Source organism: Manduca sexta, chromosome 28 (genome assembly GCF_014839805.1).
Source record: "Manduca sexta isolate Smith_Timp_Sample1 chromosome 28, JHU_Msex_v1.0, whole genome shotgun sequence".
Lineage (NCBI taxonomy): Eukaryota > Metazoa > Arthropoda > Insecta > Lepidoptera > Sphingidae > Manduca > Manduca sexta.
The window spans coordinates 15504701-15527477 of record NC_051142.1 but is presented as its reverse complement, the minus strand read 5'-3'; the positions used below and the strand labels follow the sequence as shown (position 1 = coordinate 15527477).

The window sequence follows — 22777 nt, the reverse complement described above, 5'->3', positions numbered from 1 at the left end:
GGATCAGGGGCCTTATTCTCTATCCCGCACGTTATTTTGACAGTGTGTAACAAGCACGTAACACAACGCATCATGTTTAGGATTATAGAAATTTGGCTTACAGAATACCATTCCACACACATTTCTCGAAGATAACATGACACGGCCGCGTTAAGCGTTTACACTATCATACAGAATAAGGGCCCAGCCTGTGTATATCCGGTTCCAACAGGTCGGCATAATTATGTCGCCTGCCTAGGGGTAATCATCTCTCGTCAGTCGACATTCTATTGGACCCAGTTCCACATACCATTAATTACAGTAGGGTCACTTTAGCGTGCACGTAAAAAAAACATTACTATTACTAATCCTATATTATTAACGGGATAACACTTATCTTTGCCATAGAATAAAACCATAAAATTGATGTTGACCTAAGCTTTGTTCTTTTTTGCAGTCATTAACTTTATTAATCAAATATTGAAATAGCTATTTTATACGTACTTGAAGCTTAGATACGCTAGTAAAACTGCGGTATATATTGTTCCACAGAATAATGAGACTAAGTATCATCACCGTTAACAACAGGACAAACTATGGGACCGAGTTTGCCAAAACGGACTAAATACTTTAAAATAATTTTGTGGATTGTTATAGCTAGATTTTTGTATGTATAAAAACATGAGTCGAATGGTTTACGAATACTTTTTTGTATCAGATATAAATATTATTATCTTGATGTGTTTTGCTAACAGTAAACTATCGTGTTAAATATTAAGATGTTTTCGGTTAATTTGTGGGTTGGAACATTTCGAACATTAAAAAATACAAAAGATGATTCTTTTGACAAAATAAAAAAAACAGTATTTGTACCAGTTTTTGTCCACGGCTCGGTCCCCTAAAAAAGTCTTTCCAGGATAAAAGTGACGCTTTATATTTTCAATCAGAAATAATATAGCTTTCTAATAGTAATAGAATTTTCAAAGTCGGCTTAATGAGCCAGATATTAGACACTACAGAGCTACAAACAAACTCAAAAAATGTTCCTCTATAATTTTAGTATAGATGAATAATGTATGTGAAATAGTGGACGGTCGTTAGTATAAAAACAGCTAATTCAGAGAAAGGGACCTCAAACTTCAAATTCCACGCCCTCAAAACACCGGTAGAGGTCACACTAATTCACACTATATTGTACAAGACATCGGAACTTTGTCGACCTACTAAACAACACAAAGAAAAGTAGCAACTCATAAATCTTATTTTTTGATGAATACTCAGTGACAATGCTGAGGTCTTGGGATCGAACCCCGGGTCGGGCAAAGTGATATTGGGTTTTTCTACCCAGTATCAGCCCGTAGTCTGGTATTTGTGTCCGATATGGCGATAGACTCGTCCTGTCACATAGGACGGAAAACGTATGGCGAAAAGTGGGTGCTCTGGTTGCGCCTCTGTATACCCCTGCGGGGATAAAAGCGTGATGTTTGTTTATTTTTTTAAAGTCGTGGTAAGCCTCGGGTGTGGTTATTGGTTCGTATTTAAAACAACAATATATTACCTTTACGCACCTATTAATACACTTGTTTATATTAAATACAGAAATAGCGAGCGACTGCAGTGTTTGCATTTCGAAGAAATTTCACAGCATGACAAATGAGTTCCGTGAAACAACCGACCGAATCAAAAGTTACGAACGGAGAGCCCTTTGTTAGGGATCCGAGGCTTATTAATTTGTTCGGGTAATATTTATTTTAGCATTGTGGTTCGATTTTAGAAATGATATTTCTGAGAAATTTTATTAATTTTTTATACTTGAAATAATTGCTTCGCCGAGACTTGTTCCGGGTCAACGGGTGTTAGATTCAAAATAACTGTTTAAGTGTTCAATCATAACGTATTTTGACACAAGTATAAGCGGCATGTTTTGTTAATTTCAAAAATGGAATGTGTTTCACTAGTTGATGAACTGATCTCTCGTTACTGCAGTATTATTTCTAGATTTTTCTAATTCGTTCTTGTTTAGGTATAAATCATAAGTACCATAACAATACGGTTCTTTAAAAGCAATATTACTTTTTATCGTGCGGAGAAAATCGAAGTCTTTTGTTGGCGGAATGAGGCGTGATATCAGGGGTGTCACACATGAATTATTTATTCAATTAGGGTTGGTTTAATCAGCAGCGTACTTTTGAGATAAATTACTTTGACATGCAGATAACATTGTTTAATGGTTCTCTATAAAAAATATAAAAAGTATTATTATATATTTTATAATTAGAAGCTGGCATTAATTGCTGAACACATCACTTGACGGATAAGCAAGTCAGTCAATCAACCCATGGAAGTACTAACTAATTTAAAGCAGTTACTTGTAAATTGGTAAAATCTGAAGTTATGTTATTAAATAATATACAGCTTAAATTGGCCGTTCAGTGAACGAAATTCAACCGTTAAATTGAATATATACTATCTTTTTTGTTTTTTTTTTTAGTCTGTTACTCATATTATACGGAAAAAAAATTTTTTTGGACTTCTCTATAATTTGATATTCTTCTCTACATTTAATTATGTCTAATCTGAAAAGGGATAATAAGAAAAAAAAATTCACGTTTTACTATAAATTGCCTAAAGAAGTGTTTAAAGAGCGGTAGTTTTTTGATAAATAAAGAAAATATATAAAAATGAAACAATGTTTATGAAATAAGTAGCAACCATGGATACAGGTGGAATACCATTATAGCATTGTTCGATGGGCGGTGACGCGCGAGCATTGTGCCCGGTCACGTGACACGCGTCACACGCGCGTATCGGAATGACGTCATTTCCTGACCACTGCATGTGCAGGACATTGTTGACGCAAACCGAATATTTTGGGATATTCCACATTACATTTGTTTGTTATTCTTTCTCTTTCACACAATCGTAAGAGTCGATATTTTTAACTTTAATAAAATAGAAATAATAAACATATACTTTCGATTGACCTGACCAAACCCGAATACAATTCGCATCAAACATACAAAGTTTTAAAAATAGAGATGAAATATTATTTAAATATTTATATCTGAAAAAGCTTTTATTCACATATATGACCGCTACTACATTAATATAGATATGTAAACGCTTTTAGGTCATTCAAACAGCGAACAAATACGATTCCCATCTGTATGTTTTAACATAAAACAAGCAGATAATCCGATAATCGCTTGAATGTTAAGCAAATACAATGAAGTGGGTTTATGTGTCGTGCTGTTGAATCGTGTATCTTCACGCTATGCTTTGTAGAGTGCGGACGTGGCCGGATGTGGATTACATATATCTTTATTGTAATATAATCGTACAAATCAAATTGGGTCACTTATTATTCAGCAGAACACACAGAAACTGTGTTAGATTGTTATTAGAAACAATTATCAATCCATTATTAAAAGTATATGCTAATTTAAGATTAGATGTATTTGCGTGCCAAATTAAGCTAAATTCATTCAGAATAGCCAAACGTCTTCACAAACATTCGCACTTATTCTAACTGAAACCAGTAGGTCTTAAGACCCTTCCTCGAGCAAAAGACCTTGAGCATTCGTTTTCATAAATTCTCGGCGCGTGCGTTATGGCAGAAATATGCAAAGATTTAACAATAATTTATTTAAAACATCAGATCTGTTTAAAACAATTTAAACTATGAAAATATTTCTTATTAATTTGTTTATATATAGTGTTTCAAATTAAAACGATGTATTTCGGTGGAATTGCATGGAATCAACAATTTCAGTGGCATTTTATTATGAAATTAGTGACTCATTATGTAGATAATTGATTGAAATATTATAAAAACATTTCAAGTTAATATTACATATTTAAAAATATAATGTTTTTATGTTTTATAAATTTTGAGTAAATGGCTTCTCAAAATACGCTTAGTGCGCCTTAACAAGTTTCAAAGGTAATAGTAGAAATCGTCCAATACAGACCTCTTTTTCGCTGTTGGATATAAATATATTTCGCTTCACATTTAAACGCGGAAATTCAACCGCGATTTCTCGTTTTATATTTCGGCTTTGTTGTGTTGTCCTTCGGTTTAATTATTGCAAAAATGTGACAAAAATTTATACTGTAATAAAAATAACATGAAGTGAGTAAATTTTACGAGATTGGGATTTTAGCAAAAAAAATTTTTTGTTTAAATGTTAACTTATTAATAGCCAATATAAGATTGATTTTATTACATTAAATATTAAATTATTTTTCGGATTTTATTTCTATTATTTATATTTCTCCCGAAGTGTAAGGCGACTGTTACAATTTAACTTGTAGGTTTGTATAATTGTAAAATGTAGGTAGATATTGTAACTTTGACTTTTTGGACGATCCACACAGACCCCCGTGAAGGCTGCAAAGTTCTTCGGAACATTCGGAGAAAATTATAATATAAAAATAGCGATAAAATCTCTTTTATTACAATTTCTATAATTTTTGTAAACTTAATAAATCATTACATATGACATTAGTCGATGAATAATTATGAAAATGATGCATCGACACAATAACAATGACGCAGGTTCTAATGTAGGCAACGTCGGCAGAAATGGGTTGCTTTAGTACAAAAGTACCTTAACAAAATTTCAAATCGCATTTAAACTTTTGTATCCGTATAAATAATTGTTTCTTCAATAAAAATATTGTGGCTGACTGTACATATATCCCGTCTACGTTAACTGTCAACAGCAAAATACGAAACACTCGAAACTGGATATCAGTGGCGAAGGGTCCATATAATCCGATTCCAGCCGGCATCCCTTTCATAATTTATGTAAAATCTAATTATCATTAGAACGATTTGCAGACCACATTCATGCATACTAGTACCTATGGATGTTGAGTCGAGTTTCTTTTTGGAAAATTTCACCTTTCGCCACTGCTGGATCTTCTGCTTGGCGATTATCCCGACCTAGGTGCTAGGGTCCGCCATCCTACTTCGATTTTTCCATTTCGCCCGATCTTTTGCATCAACACCGCCACTACTGGATTTGAACGACTTAAAAGTCTTTTTATAAAGTCTTTTTATAAGTACATACATACATACCACGCTTCTATCCTACAGGGGTAGGCAAAGACTATGGAAAATAAAATATTTCATGAATAAATAAAGTACTTTATGATTATACAACTCCAATAACAAATTCATAGACAGTAAAGCGTAAAAACGATATTTAAATTTATTGCATTATGCAAAGTTTATATCGGTTGTTCGGGTCGTTGGCCTGTTACAGTGAGGTCGCGGGGCAGTTCCCGGCGAGGTACATTGGTTCATTAGTTATGAACTTTTTGTGTACAGTTCAAGAGTTCAATTTGTTAGTATTTTGTGTGATTTTTAACCGTATCTTATTAAGTGTAATTTCGTAAAATGATTGCAACTAAATCTTGTTGCTGTTGGATAATGTATTAGAGTAGTTCACAAAATGTGCGTAACGAAAATGTTTGTTATTAAATTTTGTTAAGCTTTTTTGGTCTTATCTGCTTTATATTTGTTATATTATTTGACAGAACGGATAAACTAAACTAAGTCAAATAGCAAAAAGAAAACAGATGAGACAGAAAATTTCGTAACAATATTTCATAAAAACTATTTCGTTACGTACATTTGTTCTAAGAAATTAATTTAACTTCACCTAAAGCTACAAAGCCCGCGAAAGCTTCACACATTCCTCGATTCTCGGTGAAAGCTGTCGCCTACTTACCAGACGGCCCTTAGCCGAGCTTCGGATCGTAAAGTGACGTCAGCATGAGAACTCAATCAGGGGTCTTATTCTCGACCATAGTGTAAACTCGTAACACGGCCGTGTTATCTTTGTGAAATTTGCGTGGAATGGTAGTCTCTATGCCAATTTAAATTGTCTTAAACGCGTCGTGGTGCGTTACGTGGTTGTTACGCACTGTCAAAATAACGTGTGGCGTAAAGAATAAGGCTCCTGGTTCGTACTAAGGTCGATAGTTCAATGTCACACTTACCGATATAACTAAGTCATTCGAACTATTCAGAAACCTAACTATATTTATGAACTTTGTGGGCAACGGGGTTTGTGGTATTACTGAATTAATGTTTAATTATACATGTAAAATAATGTTTTTCTGGAACGATGAAAATGATAAGGGCTATCATTGTTGTTTTTACAAAAATAATCTGTGTATAAAAAAGTATAGGCCAATTTTGAACCTCCTTTTTTTGAAGTCAGTTAAAAAATTATAATCGAGATAAAAAAACATTTGAAACTCAATATGAAGTTAAAGACAACGCACGTATTCCATCGCAAAGATTTTTAAGATGCACCGCCAGAGGCGCGAAGCCGACGCGTAATGCATACGAAATTAGATCCGGGGTGCGTTTCCTCCGAGTTTCCTCGTGTTTTGAGAAAACGACGCGGAACTCCGCATTAGCATTCTGCGTGAGACCTAGGATGTAGTTCTCACTTCGAACCTAGATAATTGAATGGGAAGGTGATGAGAATACAGAAGAATGGAGAAATATTAAATTTGGTGAAAGACTTCAATATACATTATAATCTTGTAAATGCCATTGAACCGATTTAGATATTCATCATCATTCGCGTAAACATAAGAAATAACAATTTTAATGAAGTTTAGAACAGAGCATGATTTAATCCTAAGAAAGGATAAAGATGACTTTAGCTATTAGCTTGATCATCGTTCATTTCTCGAACTTATATAATGGCAATTAAATTAACCACCTTCACAAAAATAATTTCGTGCAAAAAGCAACTATCGACGAGTTAAAAGGAAGTTAAAAGGACCTCGGGTATAAATTTAGACGCTTAAAGTCATTCATGGTCATGGAAAATGGTTGAACCCAGGCATTCGTACGAGACAGGAAATTGAGATAAAATTATAAACAAGTACTGAATTTAATGCGTCAGTGACGTGGTTGTATTACGGCACAACTGCAGTGTTGAAGGTTCGATGGTTGGGTCGGGTACAGTATGAATTTGTGCGCGATATGGCGATAGGTTCGTTCCCTATCACATCATGGATCGGAACACGCATGGCCAAAAGTGAGTGTACCAGTTGCGCCTCTATCTACCCCTTCGGAGATAAAAGGTGTGAGTGAGGTCGCAAGTTTGTATGTAATTGTGAATTATCGCTTGCTTTAACGGTGAAGGAAAACATTATGAGGAAACTTACATACCTGAGAAGTTCTCTACTGGAATTTAAAGGGTGTGTGAAGTCCACCAATCCGCACTAGGCCAGCCTGACGAACTAAGGCCTAACCCCTCTCAGTAGTAGAGGAGGCAATTGCTTTGCAGTGGAACAGGATATAATTCAGGGCTGATATTTTATAGGTAAAAGCGGCGATAGCCTAGTTGGGCGTGGAACGGACTGCCAAGACGAATGTCCGCAGGTTCAAATCCCAGGGGCACACACCTCTGACTTTTCTAAAAAATCATGTGTGTATTCTTTGTGAATTTATCGTTCGCTTCAACGGTGAAGGAAAACATCGTGAGGAAACCTGCACATCTGAGAAGTTCTCTATAGGAAATTCGGAGGTGTGTGAAGTCTACCAATCCGCACTAGGCCAGCGTGGTGGACTAAGGCCTAATCCCTCTCTCAGTAGTAGAGGAGGCCCGTGCTCAGCAGTGGGCAAGTATATAATACAGAGCTGATATTATTATTATTTTATAGGTCACAAAACATTTTTGAAAATCTCACAGTTTCATAAACCGGTAGAGCAATACGGTAATCAATGCTCATATGAACAAAGAAATTATCTTTAATTCCTTTTATTGCAGGCCGCGATATGTATTTTATGTATAAGCATTAAGGAAGTTTAAACCGGTCTATCCAAACTAGTTTTTTGCAATGTTTATTGAAATTATATTTGGCAGCGTCCGTAGCATAGCGGTTGATGAGCTCGTTGCAAACCGAAAGGTCGTGGGTTTAAAACACAAGAGAAAGGAAGCCATCAGTAACACAAGAAACACCAACAATCTAGAATTGGATGGATGCGTTGCCGGCCCTGTGGGGAAGGAAAGAACTGTATGAAACTACACACCAATCCGTTACGTCAAGTAATGGCTATATTTGTGGTTTTTTTTTATAAGACAGCAGTGTTACTTATTGAATAGGCTATTTGACGCTCCCTGGAGCCATACCGTATGTATGTATGTAGGGTATACAGGGGTTCGGGACTCGGTCTAATCGCTCGGATGATATACTCCCGAGTGTCGACATTGGGCTGTGAGACCGGTGTAATCAACATAACAATTTCACTCCACTTGGAGGGTCCAAGTGGTAGTCGCGATAGTGGTAGTCGCGATAACTTTCTCTCAACCACTTCCAGAAGTATGACGACACCGATAAACCGGGATCATCAGTGCTACGCATTTTATGAGACCGAGCGGTGAGGCTCTGCGAATCTTTGGGGGTATTTATCTTTCTTTTTCCCGCAACGATATTAATCAAATAGAAAGATAGGAGTTGGAAATTGGATTAACAACAGGTCATACCAACATCGCTTATTGGCTCTCTTCACTAGATTTAGATTGTTTGACTATCACTAAATCAGAACAGACCCTGAATAAATGTTGACACGAAAATCAATCCCAGCGCGAGAATTGAACTCGCGACCTTCACGGCCTTGTCCGTAGCGTCACTGAGGTCGTTCGGAACGTATGTGAATCGATTTTTAAATTGTATTTAACATTAGTTAACAAAAGAATGTTGCTTATATGTAGAGAGGTAGAGAGATAAATTAAAAAAACATAAGAGGGAAATATTTTAGCGGGCAGTATCAGTCATGGCCCTAAAATACTTAGTACTCTTAGGGCCTTCTTCACGAGTTTCTAGTTAATTTTATTTGACAGTTGTCGTATTACATAGCTAATGTAGATAGTACTCATTTCATTACCATTTATTCAAATAAGGACGACCGATATAAGTTCTTCGGAACATAGTGTGATTTGTTTATTAGGTCGGGTTATACATTTATGTGACGAGTAGCATTTACTCAGATTTAAAAAGGTCCACCACAGTGACAGTATGCTTAAATTGTGCAACCGGTGTCCCAAAACTTGATTCCAAGTAGCATATGATTATCGTTTCCAAAATCTTCCTTTTGGTTTTGTCTAACCGGCTCAGTTCATAAACAAATTATTCACGTAGAATTAATGTTCCATTTCAATTTCAGTCTTATTTCTTTATAATATATATAAATAGACAATGAATGTACTGAGACGTCGAAAAATAAAAATGAGCTATTCTCAACTCAGATCCGCCAGATGTTACGATAACGATGTAAATAAGTGCAAAAAATTGCAAAACGACATAATTCTTACGAAAATTGAAATGTGCGAATCAGTATCTTTTTTTCGCAATACACTTCACATTCCACAATATTGCATTTCGTATATGTCGTGTTGCTTAAGACGACGAGGATTGTTTATCATTAAATAAATTAATAATTTTATATTATGCTCGCTTGTATCGCTTACCGGGCGCGTCACGATGCTGCGGGCTGCCGTGTGGAGCGGCGCGGCTAGAAGCAAGAACAAACCTATGGGGAAGTATGAAACACCCCAAAAGTCACCGTCCGAGCGACAATACTAGCGTTTTGTACCAAGCGGCGATTGACAGCGATGGGTAAGCGAGACAGATGTAAAGGGAAATAGGAAGAATGCCCAACACAGAGCGGTGCGGGGATAGCAGCGTCCGTCCTCGTAGTACGTAGTATTGGAACCGCGCCACGCACTACACCGCTTGCCGTGCCGCTCGCCGCTAAGTATATTTTTGTGGCGAAGCCCTAATAAGTTATCATGGTTCTGCATAGAATTCGTCAAGTTTATCGTTCCAAATTGTTACAGTAACTGGCATTCGAAAAAAGAGGAAATTCGGACTGGGCATATGTCATAGCATTTTCTCATACAATATTATAACTCAATTCGGAGACCGAACCCACTCTCACCGATTTTGTAGCTTAATTAGTCTTACCGAATGTAAAAAGGTCATTGGCCCGTAGACCATGGGATAATAAAGTTGAAGCCTATTGAATTTAACATTCCGGCTCGAAGGATCAGTTTACGAGGGGCCGATGACCCGATGCACGCCCGAGGAAAGTGAAAGTCACTGATTCACAAGTGTTTTAATTTACACTCGGAATAAACCTGTGAAGTTATACTAATAAAGTATTTATTCTATGGCTATCTTAAATAAGGTTATTGAATATATCGGAGGCCATCTGCTTCGATCTATTTTTACCTCCCAGCACTGTTACGTTCTGGATAGAATAACCAGAGCATCTATTGGACATCGCGTCAAGTTACTAAACGGACTCATTGCAATGCAGTATTAAATATCGCAGGAGCTATATTTTCGTTTTTGACAGGTACCATTACGATAGCAAGGTACTTGCTCGTCTCGCCACGCAGTTTTACAAAAATATTGCAAAATAATTGTGATGTTACTATATCTTTTGTTTAACGCTGCAAACCTATTTTTTTCACGAGCTCTTTCAATCTGTTTTTTTTTTCTCTTATTTTACGAAGTATATGACTCTATAATATATCCCTTAATCCTTTTGAACTTTCGAACTTTACCTACCTCATAACACGTGAAAAGTCATTTCAGTTAATTCCTCAGCTTAAACCTTCCCATCAAATGACACTTCGCAATGCTTCCCACTCTTTTATATAGGTATGCATATCCATGCAACTACAGCCCGCACACCAGCCCCTACGGCTTCATTCACCCTTTCTGAAAACAATAGCTGTCACGCGGCTCGTGACTAACTTCAGCCCGTAGGATTACTGGCGAGATGGATTAACGTTTTAATGAAAATGTAGGGAAGATTGAAAAGAAAGTAATATTTAACGTCTATTGTTACAGAGAAAGTAAATAGATTAGTTTGACAGTCATTTAGGTCTTCAAGTTGGTTCCTCCAGTCTTACGACCCAATGTCGACGTTCTAGAATTAAAGACTATAGTTATTAATAAATTGAACTCAGTTTCGCTCTGAAATGCGATATGAGCTGTGACGCTGTGAAATTAAAGACAGCATCTCAAGCTAGTCGCTGTTAATAAACCGATATGTGACGGAATTTGACAGCTGATTATTTTTTTAACATGATTTTGATTTCTTTACTTAACAACCCCGACTTAGATAACAAGCTCTTAAATGAATGCTTCAGCTTGGTTTATAAAACAGTTAAATACATTAAATGTCTACTTGGGATTTTACTATAAGCTGAGATTTATTTACTAATACAGCTCGTAGTCATATAGGTCCTTAGTAACATATTAAGATAAGTTGTGTCTCAAAGAGAAAATGAGAATCCGGTCTGCACTGTCCAGCGCTCTAGCGTTTCCTCGCTGACATTGTAGTATTGAAATTCAGTTACTATGATCAGAATAAAAGACGGAGTATATAATCTTCAGTACACATCTGATTATGAAATCTCAGGTCTTTTTTCTTTGGACGAATTTTTAATCAGATAGAACCAAAAGTTAGTGACAGAAATTATCGAGAGCTTAGTTTCCGCTCGTAGACATTCCAGCTGTCGTCTGATGCCGAGTGAAATGAGGACGATAGTAGTATATCAATGTTCTATGCACTTTCTATCTTAATGGACAGTTCGAAACATCGGGCGATGCGTGCAAGTAAGCAATTTAATATCTAATAGCGAGAAATCTAAAATATTCAATCACACGCGCCCTAATTTCCCTTCAAACTCTTTGATTTCCTATTTCTTTATGTTTAATTTCACATAGACGTTTGCTTGCGTCTCGACCTGCATACCAAATACGATTGGAGCTGCATCAGTAGCATACACTGCTTCCTTCACCTTTATTTCTTTTGTGCTTTTCAACTTCAAACTCTTTTATTTCGTATTTGTTTCTTATGTTTCATTTTACATAGACGTTTGCTTGCGTCTCTATCTGCATAACAAACACCATTGGAGCTGCATCAGTAGCATACACTGCTTCCCTCACCTTTACTTCTTTTGTGCTCTTTAACACTACTGTTAGCTCGCCTCTCCACCGCAAGACATTCAGAGTTCCAAAATTTCATCCATTATATCTATTTATTAATCGAAAAAGCAAGTTTAAAATGTAGCGTGGGACGCCTTCTGGCCAGATGGCGACGGCATCGGCTGGATGCATAAAGCAGCAGACCGGGCTCTGTGGCGTACCTTAGAAGAGGCCTATGTCGAGCAGTGGACTGCAATGGGCTGATGATGATGATTATTATGATTATGATGGTGATGATATAGTTGATGATGAAGATTGTGGTAATGGCTGTTCCAACAATATGGTCGAGACGGCTCATAGATGCCATAGACATAATTAGCACCATCATAGCTTTACAATTCATACGATTGCTTATTTATTAACTACAATAGGTGTAAATAAACCTAACGTCACTTCTTTCTTGAATCAGTTCCTAAGAAACCGTTGCTAATTTATCAAATAAATACACTGTGTACGTTGTAATGACTGCCCAATTGGCACGGTTGTATGAATCGTGATTACCACTTTGTAAACACATCACGCTAATAGAGTGATCACAAATTAATTACTACACTTTAGACACACAACCGGGTCGACAAACGTGCCAAATGCAAACCGAACTTGTCAGAGCTTAGTGCTTATAAAGGAAATTAATTAATACAGAGTTGTCATTAGGGCATTCACTTTTTGCTGAGTATGTTCCGCCCAATGATGTGATAGGAGGCTATCGCCATATGGAGCAAGAATTCAAGACTTCATTCGAAATCTGGACTTCATAGCGTTGCGTACCGTGAATAAATTGCGTCACCGAGGCAGTCATTTTTAATTGTTAATCTTATTCCTTTCAAAAAGGCTGATAAACGGGCAAATGGTTTACCTGATGTTAAGCGATAATCGCCCTTAAACACACAATTCCGGACGATTAATTCTTTACCGGCTTTAAATGGAAAATAATAGGAATTATGAAAGATAGTGTGGTTGTTTAACATCCTGTTATCGATTTGTCATATTATTCCCTTGTATAATTCAACGGCACGACCTACCGCCTGTACTTCGCACGGTGGTGTGTACAAAACTTTACTTTGCTTATGAGAGCATGCCGTGGACAAACAATTTGCACAAACTATTCACAATATTTGGTATCACACATTTTTCTCGCTTCCTTATTATTAACACATTAATTTGCTAAACAGATAACTAAATATTTACAAATATATCGCGAAATAAGGCGTCCGGTATGAACAAAGAAATTTAAAGTGACTTCGCCAAGCGCAAGGAGTAACTTATACGAGCACCTAATGTGAAATGACTATCATCCATATATACTAGTGGCGAAGGGTGAAAATTTATAAAGGGAACCCAACATAACACATAGACACTAATATGCATAAATCAGGTCTGCAAATCGTTGTAATGATGAATTAGATTTTACATAAAATACCAAAGGGAAGACGGCAAGAATCGGGTTATAGGCCTTTCGCCACTGATATGAATCCCAGCTAGCCGAATTTCGGCCACGGCGGCCAATCTCAACGGAGATCAGCCAGGTACGCAGGATATATTATGTGCACAAGTGTGTGCGCAATACACAGGTGCACTCTCTGTTCCTTCACTCTCATAGTTCGGGGAGACGGCAATCCGACATGACCGGAGAGAGATCAGGCGCAGGACCAACGGCTTCACGTGCTTTCCGAGGCACTGGGGTATCACACCGCCAACTTACTGACTCTGAGCTGTGACTGAGTAATTTTTAAAATGGAAAACCCAATCACAATTATTTTGGCCCGGCCCGGGATTCGAACCCAGGACCTCAGCGCGGCAGTCGCACTTGTACCGTGTACACTTACAACTACGCCACCGAGGCAGTCAGCCACTGATATACCCATAATTCCGTGACAGACGCGCATGCGCTGTCAGATTTAAAGAAGGAATGGTTATTAGGAAATGTATGGTGCGGACTGAAACACAATAGCTGTCAATTCGTCTGTTTTGTATGAGACAGTGCTACTACTCCGGTCGAGCTGGTCCATTCTTGCAGTAGAAAATATCATCGGCTTGACTACCAATTGGCATATTAAAGACCACTTTTAAATAGGTATACTTAAAAGGTCGGTAATGTCTACATGACATTTTTGATATCTGGTCAGGAATTAAAAAAAAAGGATGGCAGTCACTTATATCAGAGACCATATTTTGGATCTCTTGGTTAAGAGTATCCTATGCTATAAATATTAAATTAATGGATGAACCAATGCTTTTATAAAAGATATGTATATGCCAATTACCTATAAATAAATACATAACAAAAAATGGTAGTTTTGACATAAGTAAAATAAACTTAAAAAGAGATGAATTATTGTTTACATTATACATTATATGTGGACTGCATTTTGTTTAAATAAAACCAATTAATAACCGATAAAAATAAAAAGGAAAAGGACACGATAAAAACATATACATTAATATTTTTTAACCAGTTTATTGGTTGTAACAAAAACCCGTCAAATCCAGCGTATTAAAGATAAGTGACAGCTAACCCGTAAACGGTCGGCCATTAAATACGAACATAACGTTTAATGAGCCTTTTTATTTCACACTGACCGGGGCTTTTACGATTGTCTTGTAACCGTTTTATATCGGATCGACCGAGAGGCGCCGTACGATTATGTCGTACTGGGGCCTTATTCTCTATCCCGCACGTTATTTTAACAGAGCGCAACAAGCACGTAACACAACGCATCATGTTTAGGACTATAGAAATTTGGCTTACAGAATACCATTCCACGCACATTTCTCGAAGATAACATGACACGGCCGCGTTACGCGTTTACACTATCATACAGAATAAGGGCCCTGATCTGTCGCTTATGAAATTTAATTAACTACAGCTATGTTTCTTGTGGTTTAATGCCTCTAACATTGATAAACTGTATATATCTATTATGTTAAATTATCATTTGGTTTTAGTAGTTTTGAAGGCGGTTGAATTTCTGGTAAAAGGTTTTTATTTTTTTGTGTTAGTAATATGAAAAAAACTTCCTCGGTGGCGTAGTTGTATTGCGCAGTCGATACGGCTATCGTGCTGAGTTTTAAACACTCTTCCTTCCCTGAAAAGGGAAAAAAGGAGTGATGTTATATATGTATGTATGTATGTAGGATGTAGACTCAACCCAACCAAACACAACAACATAATTAAAAACGTCACAAGAAAGCAAAATTCGCAATTTCGTTTACTTGAACTACATAGTTATTCTAGTTATTTTAGTTTTAAAACAAAATTACTGAAGCGATTTTGAAAAAAAAACTATGGGACCAATCTGAAGGTACGTTATTTCGAATAATAAAATAATTCCAAATCGGGTTCATAAATAACCAAGTTCTAAGCAAACAAATAATAAAAAAACAAATACACTTTGAATTGATAACTTCCTACTTTTTTTTGAAATTGGTTAACAAACACTAAACAATGATGCGGCGCAAATTGCCATCAAACTGTTGCGATATTAAATAATATTTGCGTAGAAATAAAAAGCTGTCGTCAAGTGGGGAATTTCACACGAATCAATGTTCAAGTGTTACTACAACACGTGTTTGTAAAAATGTAGCAAAAACTATATTATAAACAACGTGATGACGCAAAACAACATAACAACCTATACAAATAAATGAAAAAACTTCGTTTTGATTGGTTCATTTTTGAGATATTTCAAAAAAAGATATGGGGATCATTTATTTAAAATGGCGGCGTAGCGACATTTTTTTCAAAATTGAGTTTTATACATATTTGAAAACAGCACATTTTCCTCTGTTTTTTATACCTAGTTCTAATTATTCGATAAAATGTGTCGTTTAGGTCATTTAACCTACCAACCGTATAATCATTAGTCCCGGGACAAAGAAATCCAGAACCATTCTTTTCACTTACAGCTTGTGCCATAAGATTCTCATCTTGCACTAATTACGTGATATTAAAATAAGTATCCCTTCCTTACTTACGACTCTCTTCAACTCTCATTCAAACTGTGCTATCATTGTCACGATCATGCAAAAAAAATAATAAGATGTCTAACGTTCAGGTGATCTTGTCAAGTCGTTTTGATGATTTAAAATAAAATATACGAAGGAGTGGATTGAATCATAAATCAAAGAAGTTATGGATATGGGTTCCTCATGCCGTTGACCATTTTTAGTAATCCTTTTGTTTGTCAATTTTCTGATTAATGTAATTTTTATTTAGAATACATTTTTATGAAACTGTGTAATAACTCTTGATCCCTAGAAAAGACTATGGTATAATATAAAAATCATTAATACATCTTATTGTCTGTGACTTTAACCACCAAGAAATTGACTCTATGTCGTATTCCATTTTCAAAATCTCCAACGGCCTAAAGAATATCTTAAATTAATGTCGCTTAATATAAACAGGCAACATTGTCGGTTACGCTTCAAAGTACACGATCGGATTATCGTGCAAAAACAACTTGTTAATTGTGTTAACTTGTTCGTGACTTACTATTAAATTATAGGTAAATCATGTATTTTTTGTGTACAGTAACTTCGTGTATATATGTATACGTAATTATCGAAGTTTTGGGTAAACATTAAGGAAAAACAAAATGTGGAATTTGAAGTACAGTACCTGTTTTGTATACTTCGTAGTATAATTTTGCAACAGTTTTTGCTCACATGTCCTATAAACTAAAGGTCAGTGATATCATTAATATTGCATCAAAAATATCAAATATTCGAAAAACAATTTATACATAAAGCTATTTCAAACTTATAATTGCCTATAATAATGAATTAGGAGTAAAATATTTTTAACTAGCGACCCGCCCCGGCTTCGCACGGGTGCAATGCTGACTATTTAATGGATGTTATTATACATATAAACCTTCCTCTTGAATCACTCTATCTATTAAAAAAAACCGCATCAAAATCCGTTGCGTAGTTTTAAAGATTTAAGCATACATAGATAGGGACAGAGAAAGCGACTTTGTTTTATACTATGTAGTGATAAGTGTCTTAAACCTACACCTACTTAGTGTCCGTACGCCCCCTGGAGTCCTCATCTGTGACAAAGGGTCCATATAAACTGATTCCTACCGGCTTCCCTTTGAGGAGAATCTAGTTATCATTAGAACAATTTGCAGAACGAATTTAAGGATATTGGTACCTATGTTGTGTCGAGTTCCCTTTAAGTAAATTTCACCTTTCCCACTGGCCTTCATTGCAAATCAGAGCTGCAGTATCAGTCAGGCTGGTATTGCAGCAAGGAGCTGAATGAGAGTCCCCGTTGTTATTACAAAGGGTATTCTTACTTTTTCTTTATATAATTTGTTTTCCTCTCCTATTCCTGTACATGTTGTACATTAGGCGAAAAGTGGGGGCTTTGGTTGCGCTTCTGCATATCCTTCGGTGATAAATACATGATGTTGTGTGTGTACATGTTATACTATTATTGTCCTAATAATAAATATTTCCTTCTTCTTTAAAGTTATGCAAAACTTTGTTAAAATGGTATAAACGGTAATAAGTAGGAAAAACGTTTTTTTTTAATCTCTATATTATTAACATTATAAAAAACAGATGCACAAAAATACGCATGCGTAGATTTTTCACATCATTGATTAGTTACATTTTAAAGTGTAATACGTGAACTTGATAAATTTCTTTGATTAATCATCGATACCTACTTTTAGTATTACTACCATTGGTAAGTACCAATGGTAGTAAAACTAAAAAAAACAGTTAAATTGAGAATCTCTTTTCTTGAAGTCGGTTAAAAAGAATAAAACGCATAAATATTATTATCATTATACCGCTTATCGAAATTTCCAGAATTAATAATTCCCAATTGGTCTCAGTAATTGATATAAGGATATTTATATAGTTTATGTAAGAAGCCACATCGTAGATCCAGGAAGGAAAACGATCCTCACAATAACAATGAGCGCTGTGGATTGTGGTTAACGATTATACATCTATATAAACAATAGATCGGCAGATACACGCACACATACACACTTTACTTAACACGCCTTTAAACATAGGAGTAGGCAGAGGTGCAATCAACGCATGTTGTTATGTTTTAGATTTTAATTCAATATGTTGTTAGTGGTAAATGCTGTGTTCACCTATTAGTAGCACACATATCAGATGCTGTACCTTATCGATTTTTTAATATTCATTGATGTAATATGTAGTGCTGTTGGTGTAACTTATTACAAATAAATAAACGCATCCACTTACATACGTGCGTATTCTATCCCATGATGTAAGAGCCTATCGCCTTATGACGCTCAAATTCTAGATTCCGGGTTGTTACCGAGTAGAAAGACCCGACCTGGGCATCGAACTGGAGACCTCAGCTTTGCCATCGTACCTTAACACAATTAAGCCACCGAGGCAGTTTAAACAGCGCCAGATATACGCATTTATTAGACGTATAATAAAAAATGTGTTATTGCTGGACTTTATCGGATATTTTTTGTGTATTAAATGGCTTTAATTACTATACTTTTAGTGAAAACGTTTAGAAACTTGAATCAGAGGTCACCTATATTTATGTTAGGAGTCCCTTTGAATGTATCCATAAGACAAATTATTTACGTGGTAAAATATGTTTTTAGCTATTTCGTAAAAAATCCATGTGTGACAAAATAATAATGCGTCAACTGCGAATAAAATAATATAAAACAACCAGTTCCAAAACAAATATATGTGGATTAAACTTACATTTTCCTCTACTTAATGCGGCAACTTATAGATAATTTTCATGCCATTTCGAAACATAATAACGTTTATAAACTAATGAGCATTATCAGTAATGCAAGCCACCATTAAATATATAAATAGTCATATTGCCCAATGTATGAAGCAAACACTTAACCACAACGACAAACATTGCATTATAATCGAACCAGTAGTTAAGTATCTTGTTAATCTTCTGTCAGCGCATTTCAATTGTCAAATTGAAAATTGGTTTCGATTCTAACGTCAGACGTTAATGTGATTTGTGATTTCAAACACACATTATTTGCCTCGAATTTGCTTTCTACTTAATAAGCCCATCAAACACTGTGATACCAAAATACTCTAGGCTTACCTTGCGTGCATTAGTTTGCACCCCTGTTCCCTTCATTGATAATATAAACGTGAGAATATAAAAAACAATCCACTTACATTATCTTTTTCTTTGTTTCCAGGCGAGAGCTGTATCGAAAAGCCACTGGCGACACTATGGCGCAACTACCAGCAGTCCACCAAACCCGACGTGGTGATGAAGTTATCCGTCACCAACTCCGGCCTCAAGGGCTTCACCAAAGAGCACGGGCTTACCGAGTACTGGTCCCACCGCATCACCTACTGCGCAAGCCCGCCACACTACCCCAAACTATTCTGCTGGGTCTACCGGCACGAGGGAAAGAAACTCAAGCACGAACTCCGCTGCCACGCCGTCCTATGCACCAAAGAGTCGATATCAAAGAAAATTACAGAGGAACTACAAGTTAAACTGAAGCAAGCACTAGTCGAGTTCAAAAAGGATAGGATTTCGAAGCAAAATGCGAGGTTAAGCCTTGCAAATAGCGTATACGATAATCCAAGCATGCCTCGCAGAAAGATCCTGTTGAGCGTCGGCGCTATGAACTACAGGCCGCCACTCGAGAGATCCAAATCTGCTCCTAAACTGGGTGCGATCGAAGAATTATGCTCCGAGGAAGATGAAGAGGAAGCAGAAATGATTGCACGTGAGAACATTACCAATGATTGGACACGGACTTCGTTCTCTAAAAACATGGAATTGGATAGTACATACTCCACACAGACGCTTGACAGGCGGCGGCCGGAGATGAAGAGCCCGAGGAAGATGTCCTGCCCCGAAGGCGTCATGAACCGCACCCTCTCTGACTCTGCCACCGAAACCGTCACTATCTCCGACGAACTCCTCGACCTAATAGCTAAAGAGAGCACGAAGAGTGCGGCCGAAACCCAAAACGACGAGACGCTGGAGGCAATAGCCGAAACAAACGAACTGATCGACGCGGCGGCTAACAAATTGTCGAGCAACTTCCTCGTCACGGACAGCGACGACGGATCAGTATCCTCGGGCTGCGAGACCGCCAGTACAGCCGCCTCGGACACGGAGCCTTCGTCGCTCCCGTCTCTCCCTCAGGAGGACAAGCACGCCGACGCGGAGCCGAGTTTCGATCATGACGCTAGCAGAAGTTACACCAGCGCCATCGAAACGAACGAGGTGAACCACGTGCCCATTGGAGAAAAGGGCGGCTTCAGACGAAGATCAACGTACCCGCCTCTCAGCTCCAGTATTATAGAGTATGAGGGTAAATTTGAATCTCTTATCGACAACCTGACTGATGTGGACAGCCTTAACTCCAGCACGGAGACGGACGTGTTCAAGAGTGTTGGAGATAACGATAGCGCTTGTAGTGACGAATCTGGCTACTCCGAACTCTTGGATGGCAAAGAGAGCATCATTGGCAACACCATCATGGTTTAATAACATAATATGGTGGACTTTAGCGACCGGAAATCGACTGTATAATTAAAAATGTGGTATTTTAGATAGTTGTGGTAAATGCTTAGAAATATTTACAAGTAGTCTACTACTGGCTGTCGACCTAGACGCGCCGAAACAATGCACATTATGTTAGGCAAATTTTAGAAAATACGATATTTGTAAAGTGAAATTTGAATTTGTACATAACAGGGTAAGCGTTGTACTTTATCCAGTAAAAGTAAATTTTAAATGTTTGTATATATTGTAATTTAAGTTTGAATTTTAAATGAAATATTAGAGATTTATCTAGAATTATATTTAGTTATATATATTGTGAATGACCTGATATTGCACAGATGATGTTTAACCAACAGTTTGAGTCGAAAGTTGAGCCCGCAGCTCAGATACTGTGACGCCGCGGATACATAAATGTATGACTGGAAATATTTGGACTTAGTCAATGCCCTTTTCCCAGCTTTTGAACTAGTAAAGTGTGTAGGAAAAGTTGTGAGCTCGCGAATGTTCGTAGTTCGTAACGCTTTAAACAAGTTATCTACGTAGTGCTAACTTATTTAAAGTTAAATGTGAAGCAAAATGAAGTTATGTAATTGATTTATTGGGAAACTCGAATCACGGACGCTAGAACAATTTCCGGGTTTTATTGAGGTTGCTTATTAAATCATCGACACACGATCTGGTTTGCGTTGATGATTAAGTTGAGCGAATGTATTCTCCGTTTTCATAAACGTATTGTAAACTGCAATATGATTAAGTATACATATGTTTCGACTTGATGAAATCTGTGGCAAATTTTTATTTGTAATTACTAATTTATACATGAATTTAACTTATTTACTATGTGTCGAGTCCCGCGTGGTGTGACCATTCTGTATATTTTGTATGTCTGTGTTGTGTAGTTTTCTTGTCTGTTGATTAAACTATCATACTGTTTTTTCTCACCATCAAATGGTATGTAGGTACTTACGCATTCCACTTGGAAATACACCGGTCGTTCAATATTGTAGTGATTGAAAACAAAAATAAACTAAAAAATATTTATTTCTTGTTTCATTCCTAAAGCTATAAGATTGATTTTGACCCGAAGTTATTCTGGAAGACGGCTACAATAAATTGATGGTAATTGTGTAAACGAAGCTAATAGTAAACTACTAAAAATCAATGTTCAGTCAGTCATGTTGATATGCTATTAAAATAAACCGTATAGTGATTACCAATACATTTTGAAATAAAATAAACCGCATAGATAAACAAAAGTCTGCGAATAAGCCGCAGATTCGATCTCTGCGCAAAGACGTTCAGTCTTACTTATAAACTTGTTTTAGCGTCAAAAGGTGATTAAGAATTGCTTAAATAGCTATCAAAAACATCACCGGTTTCCTAGTTTAAACTTTATTAAGAAACAAGATGGCGGGTTTTGACTCACAGCTGATCGAGTAAATGTGTGTTTTATCTAAGCATAACAGGGGCCTTATTCTCTATCCCGCACGTTATTTTAACAGTGTGTAACAAGCACGTAATACAACGCATCATGTTTTGGACTATAGAAATTGGCTTATAGAATACCATTCCACGCACATTTCACGAAGATAACATGTCACGGCCGCGTTACGCGTTTACACTAGCATACAGAATAAGGGCCCAGTGCGAAATTTTTATAAGACTGAAAATATGTAACCTGCAAAATTCCGGGCGTTCCTCCCTTGATTGATTCCCACGACATAATGTGTTGGTTCGAAGCCATGAATGTGTGATTTTGTACGTATTGATAATATATGAACTGATGAATATATGAACTGATTTGACTGCCTTAAAAGCGTAGTTACATTACGGTATGAAAATAGTGCAGAGTTCTCGGGTTCAACTCCCGGGTTGGACCGTATCTGCCCGGAGTCTGGGATTTGTGCCCGATATGGAGATAGGCTCGCCCCCTATCACGTCATGGGCCGAAATACACCGGGGTGCACCAGTTACGCCTCTGCCTAGCCCTTCGGGGACAAAGGGCGCGAAACATACCTACGTGTATTTGAGGAAATCGGAGTTCCGCTGGATCATTTCTAAAAGAAAGATTGATTATCTTTTTGCGACATAAGGGTCAATGCACGATAAATAGGATAAAGGTGAAGGGTCGAACCAACCCTTACCTTCGAGTTTGAGGAAATTATGTACAAACTAAAAGAATTAAACATCAAGTTCTGCTACTTTCTTAGAACAGGTCAAGTCAGCAAGTGGGTATTTTAC

General features: G+C 36.8%; 1 protein-coding gene across 1 annotated transcript in view; it reads left to right on the top strand.

Moving 5' to 3' along the window:
* LOC115455593 overlaps positions 1 to 21577 on the top strand; it is an 89044-nt gene extending 67467 nt beyond the window's left edge. The window contains exon 2 of the mRNA XM_030184218.2: positions 19206 to 21577. Within this exon, the coding sequence (XP_030040078.2) occupies positions 19206 to 20518 (1313 nt within the window). The 3' untranslated portion in view covers positions 20519 to 21577. The remainder of the gene's footprint in view (positions 1 to 19205) is intronic.
* The last annotated feature ends 1200 nt before the right edge of the window (positions 21578 to 22777 follow it).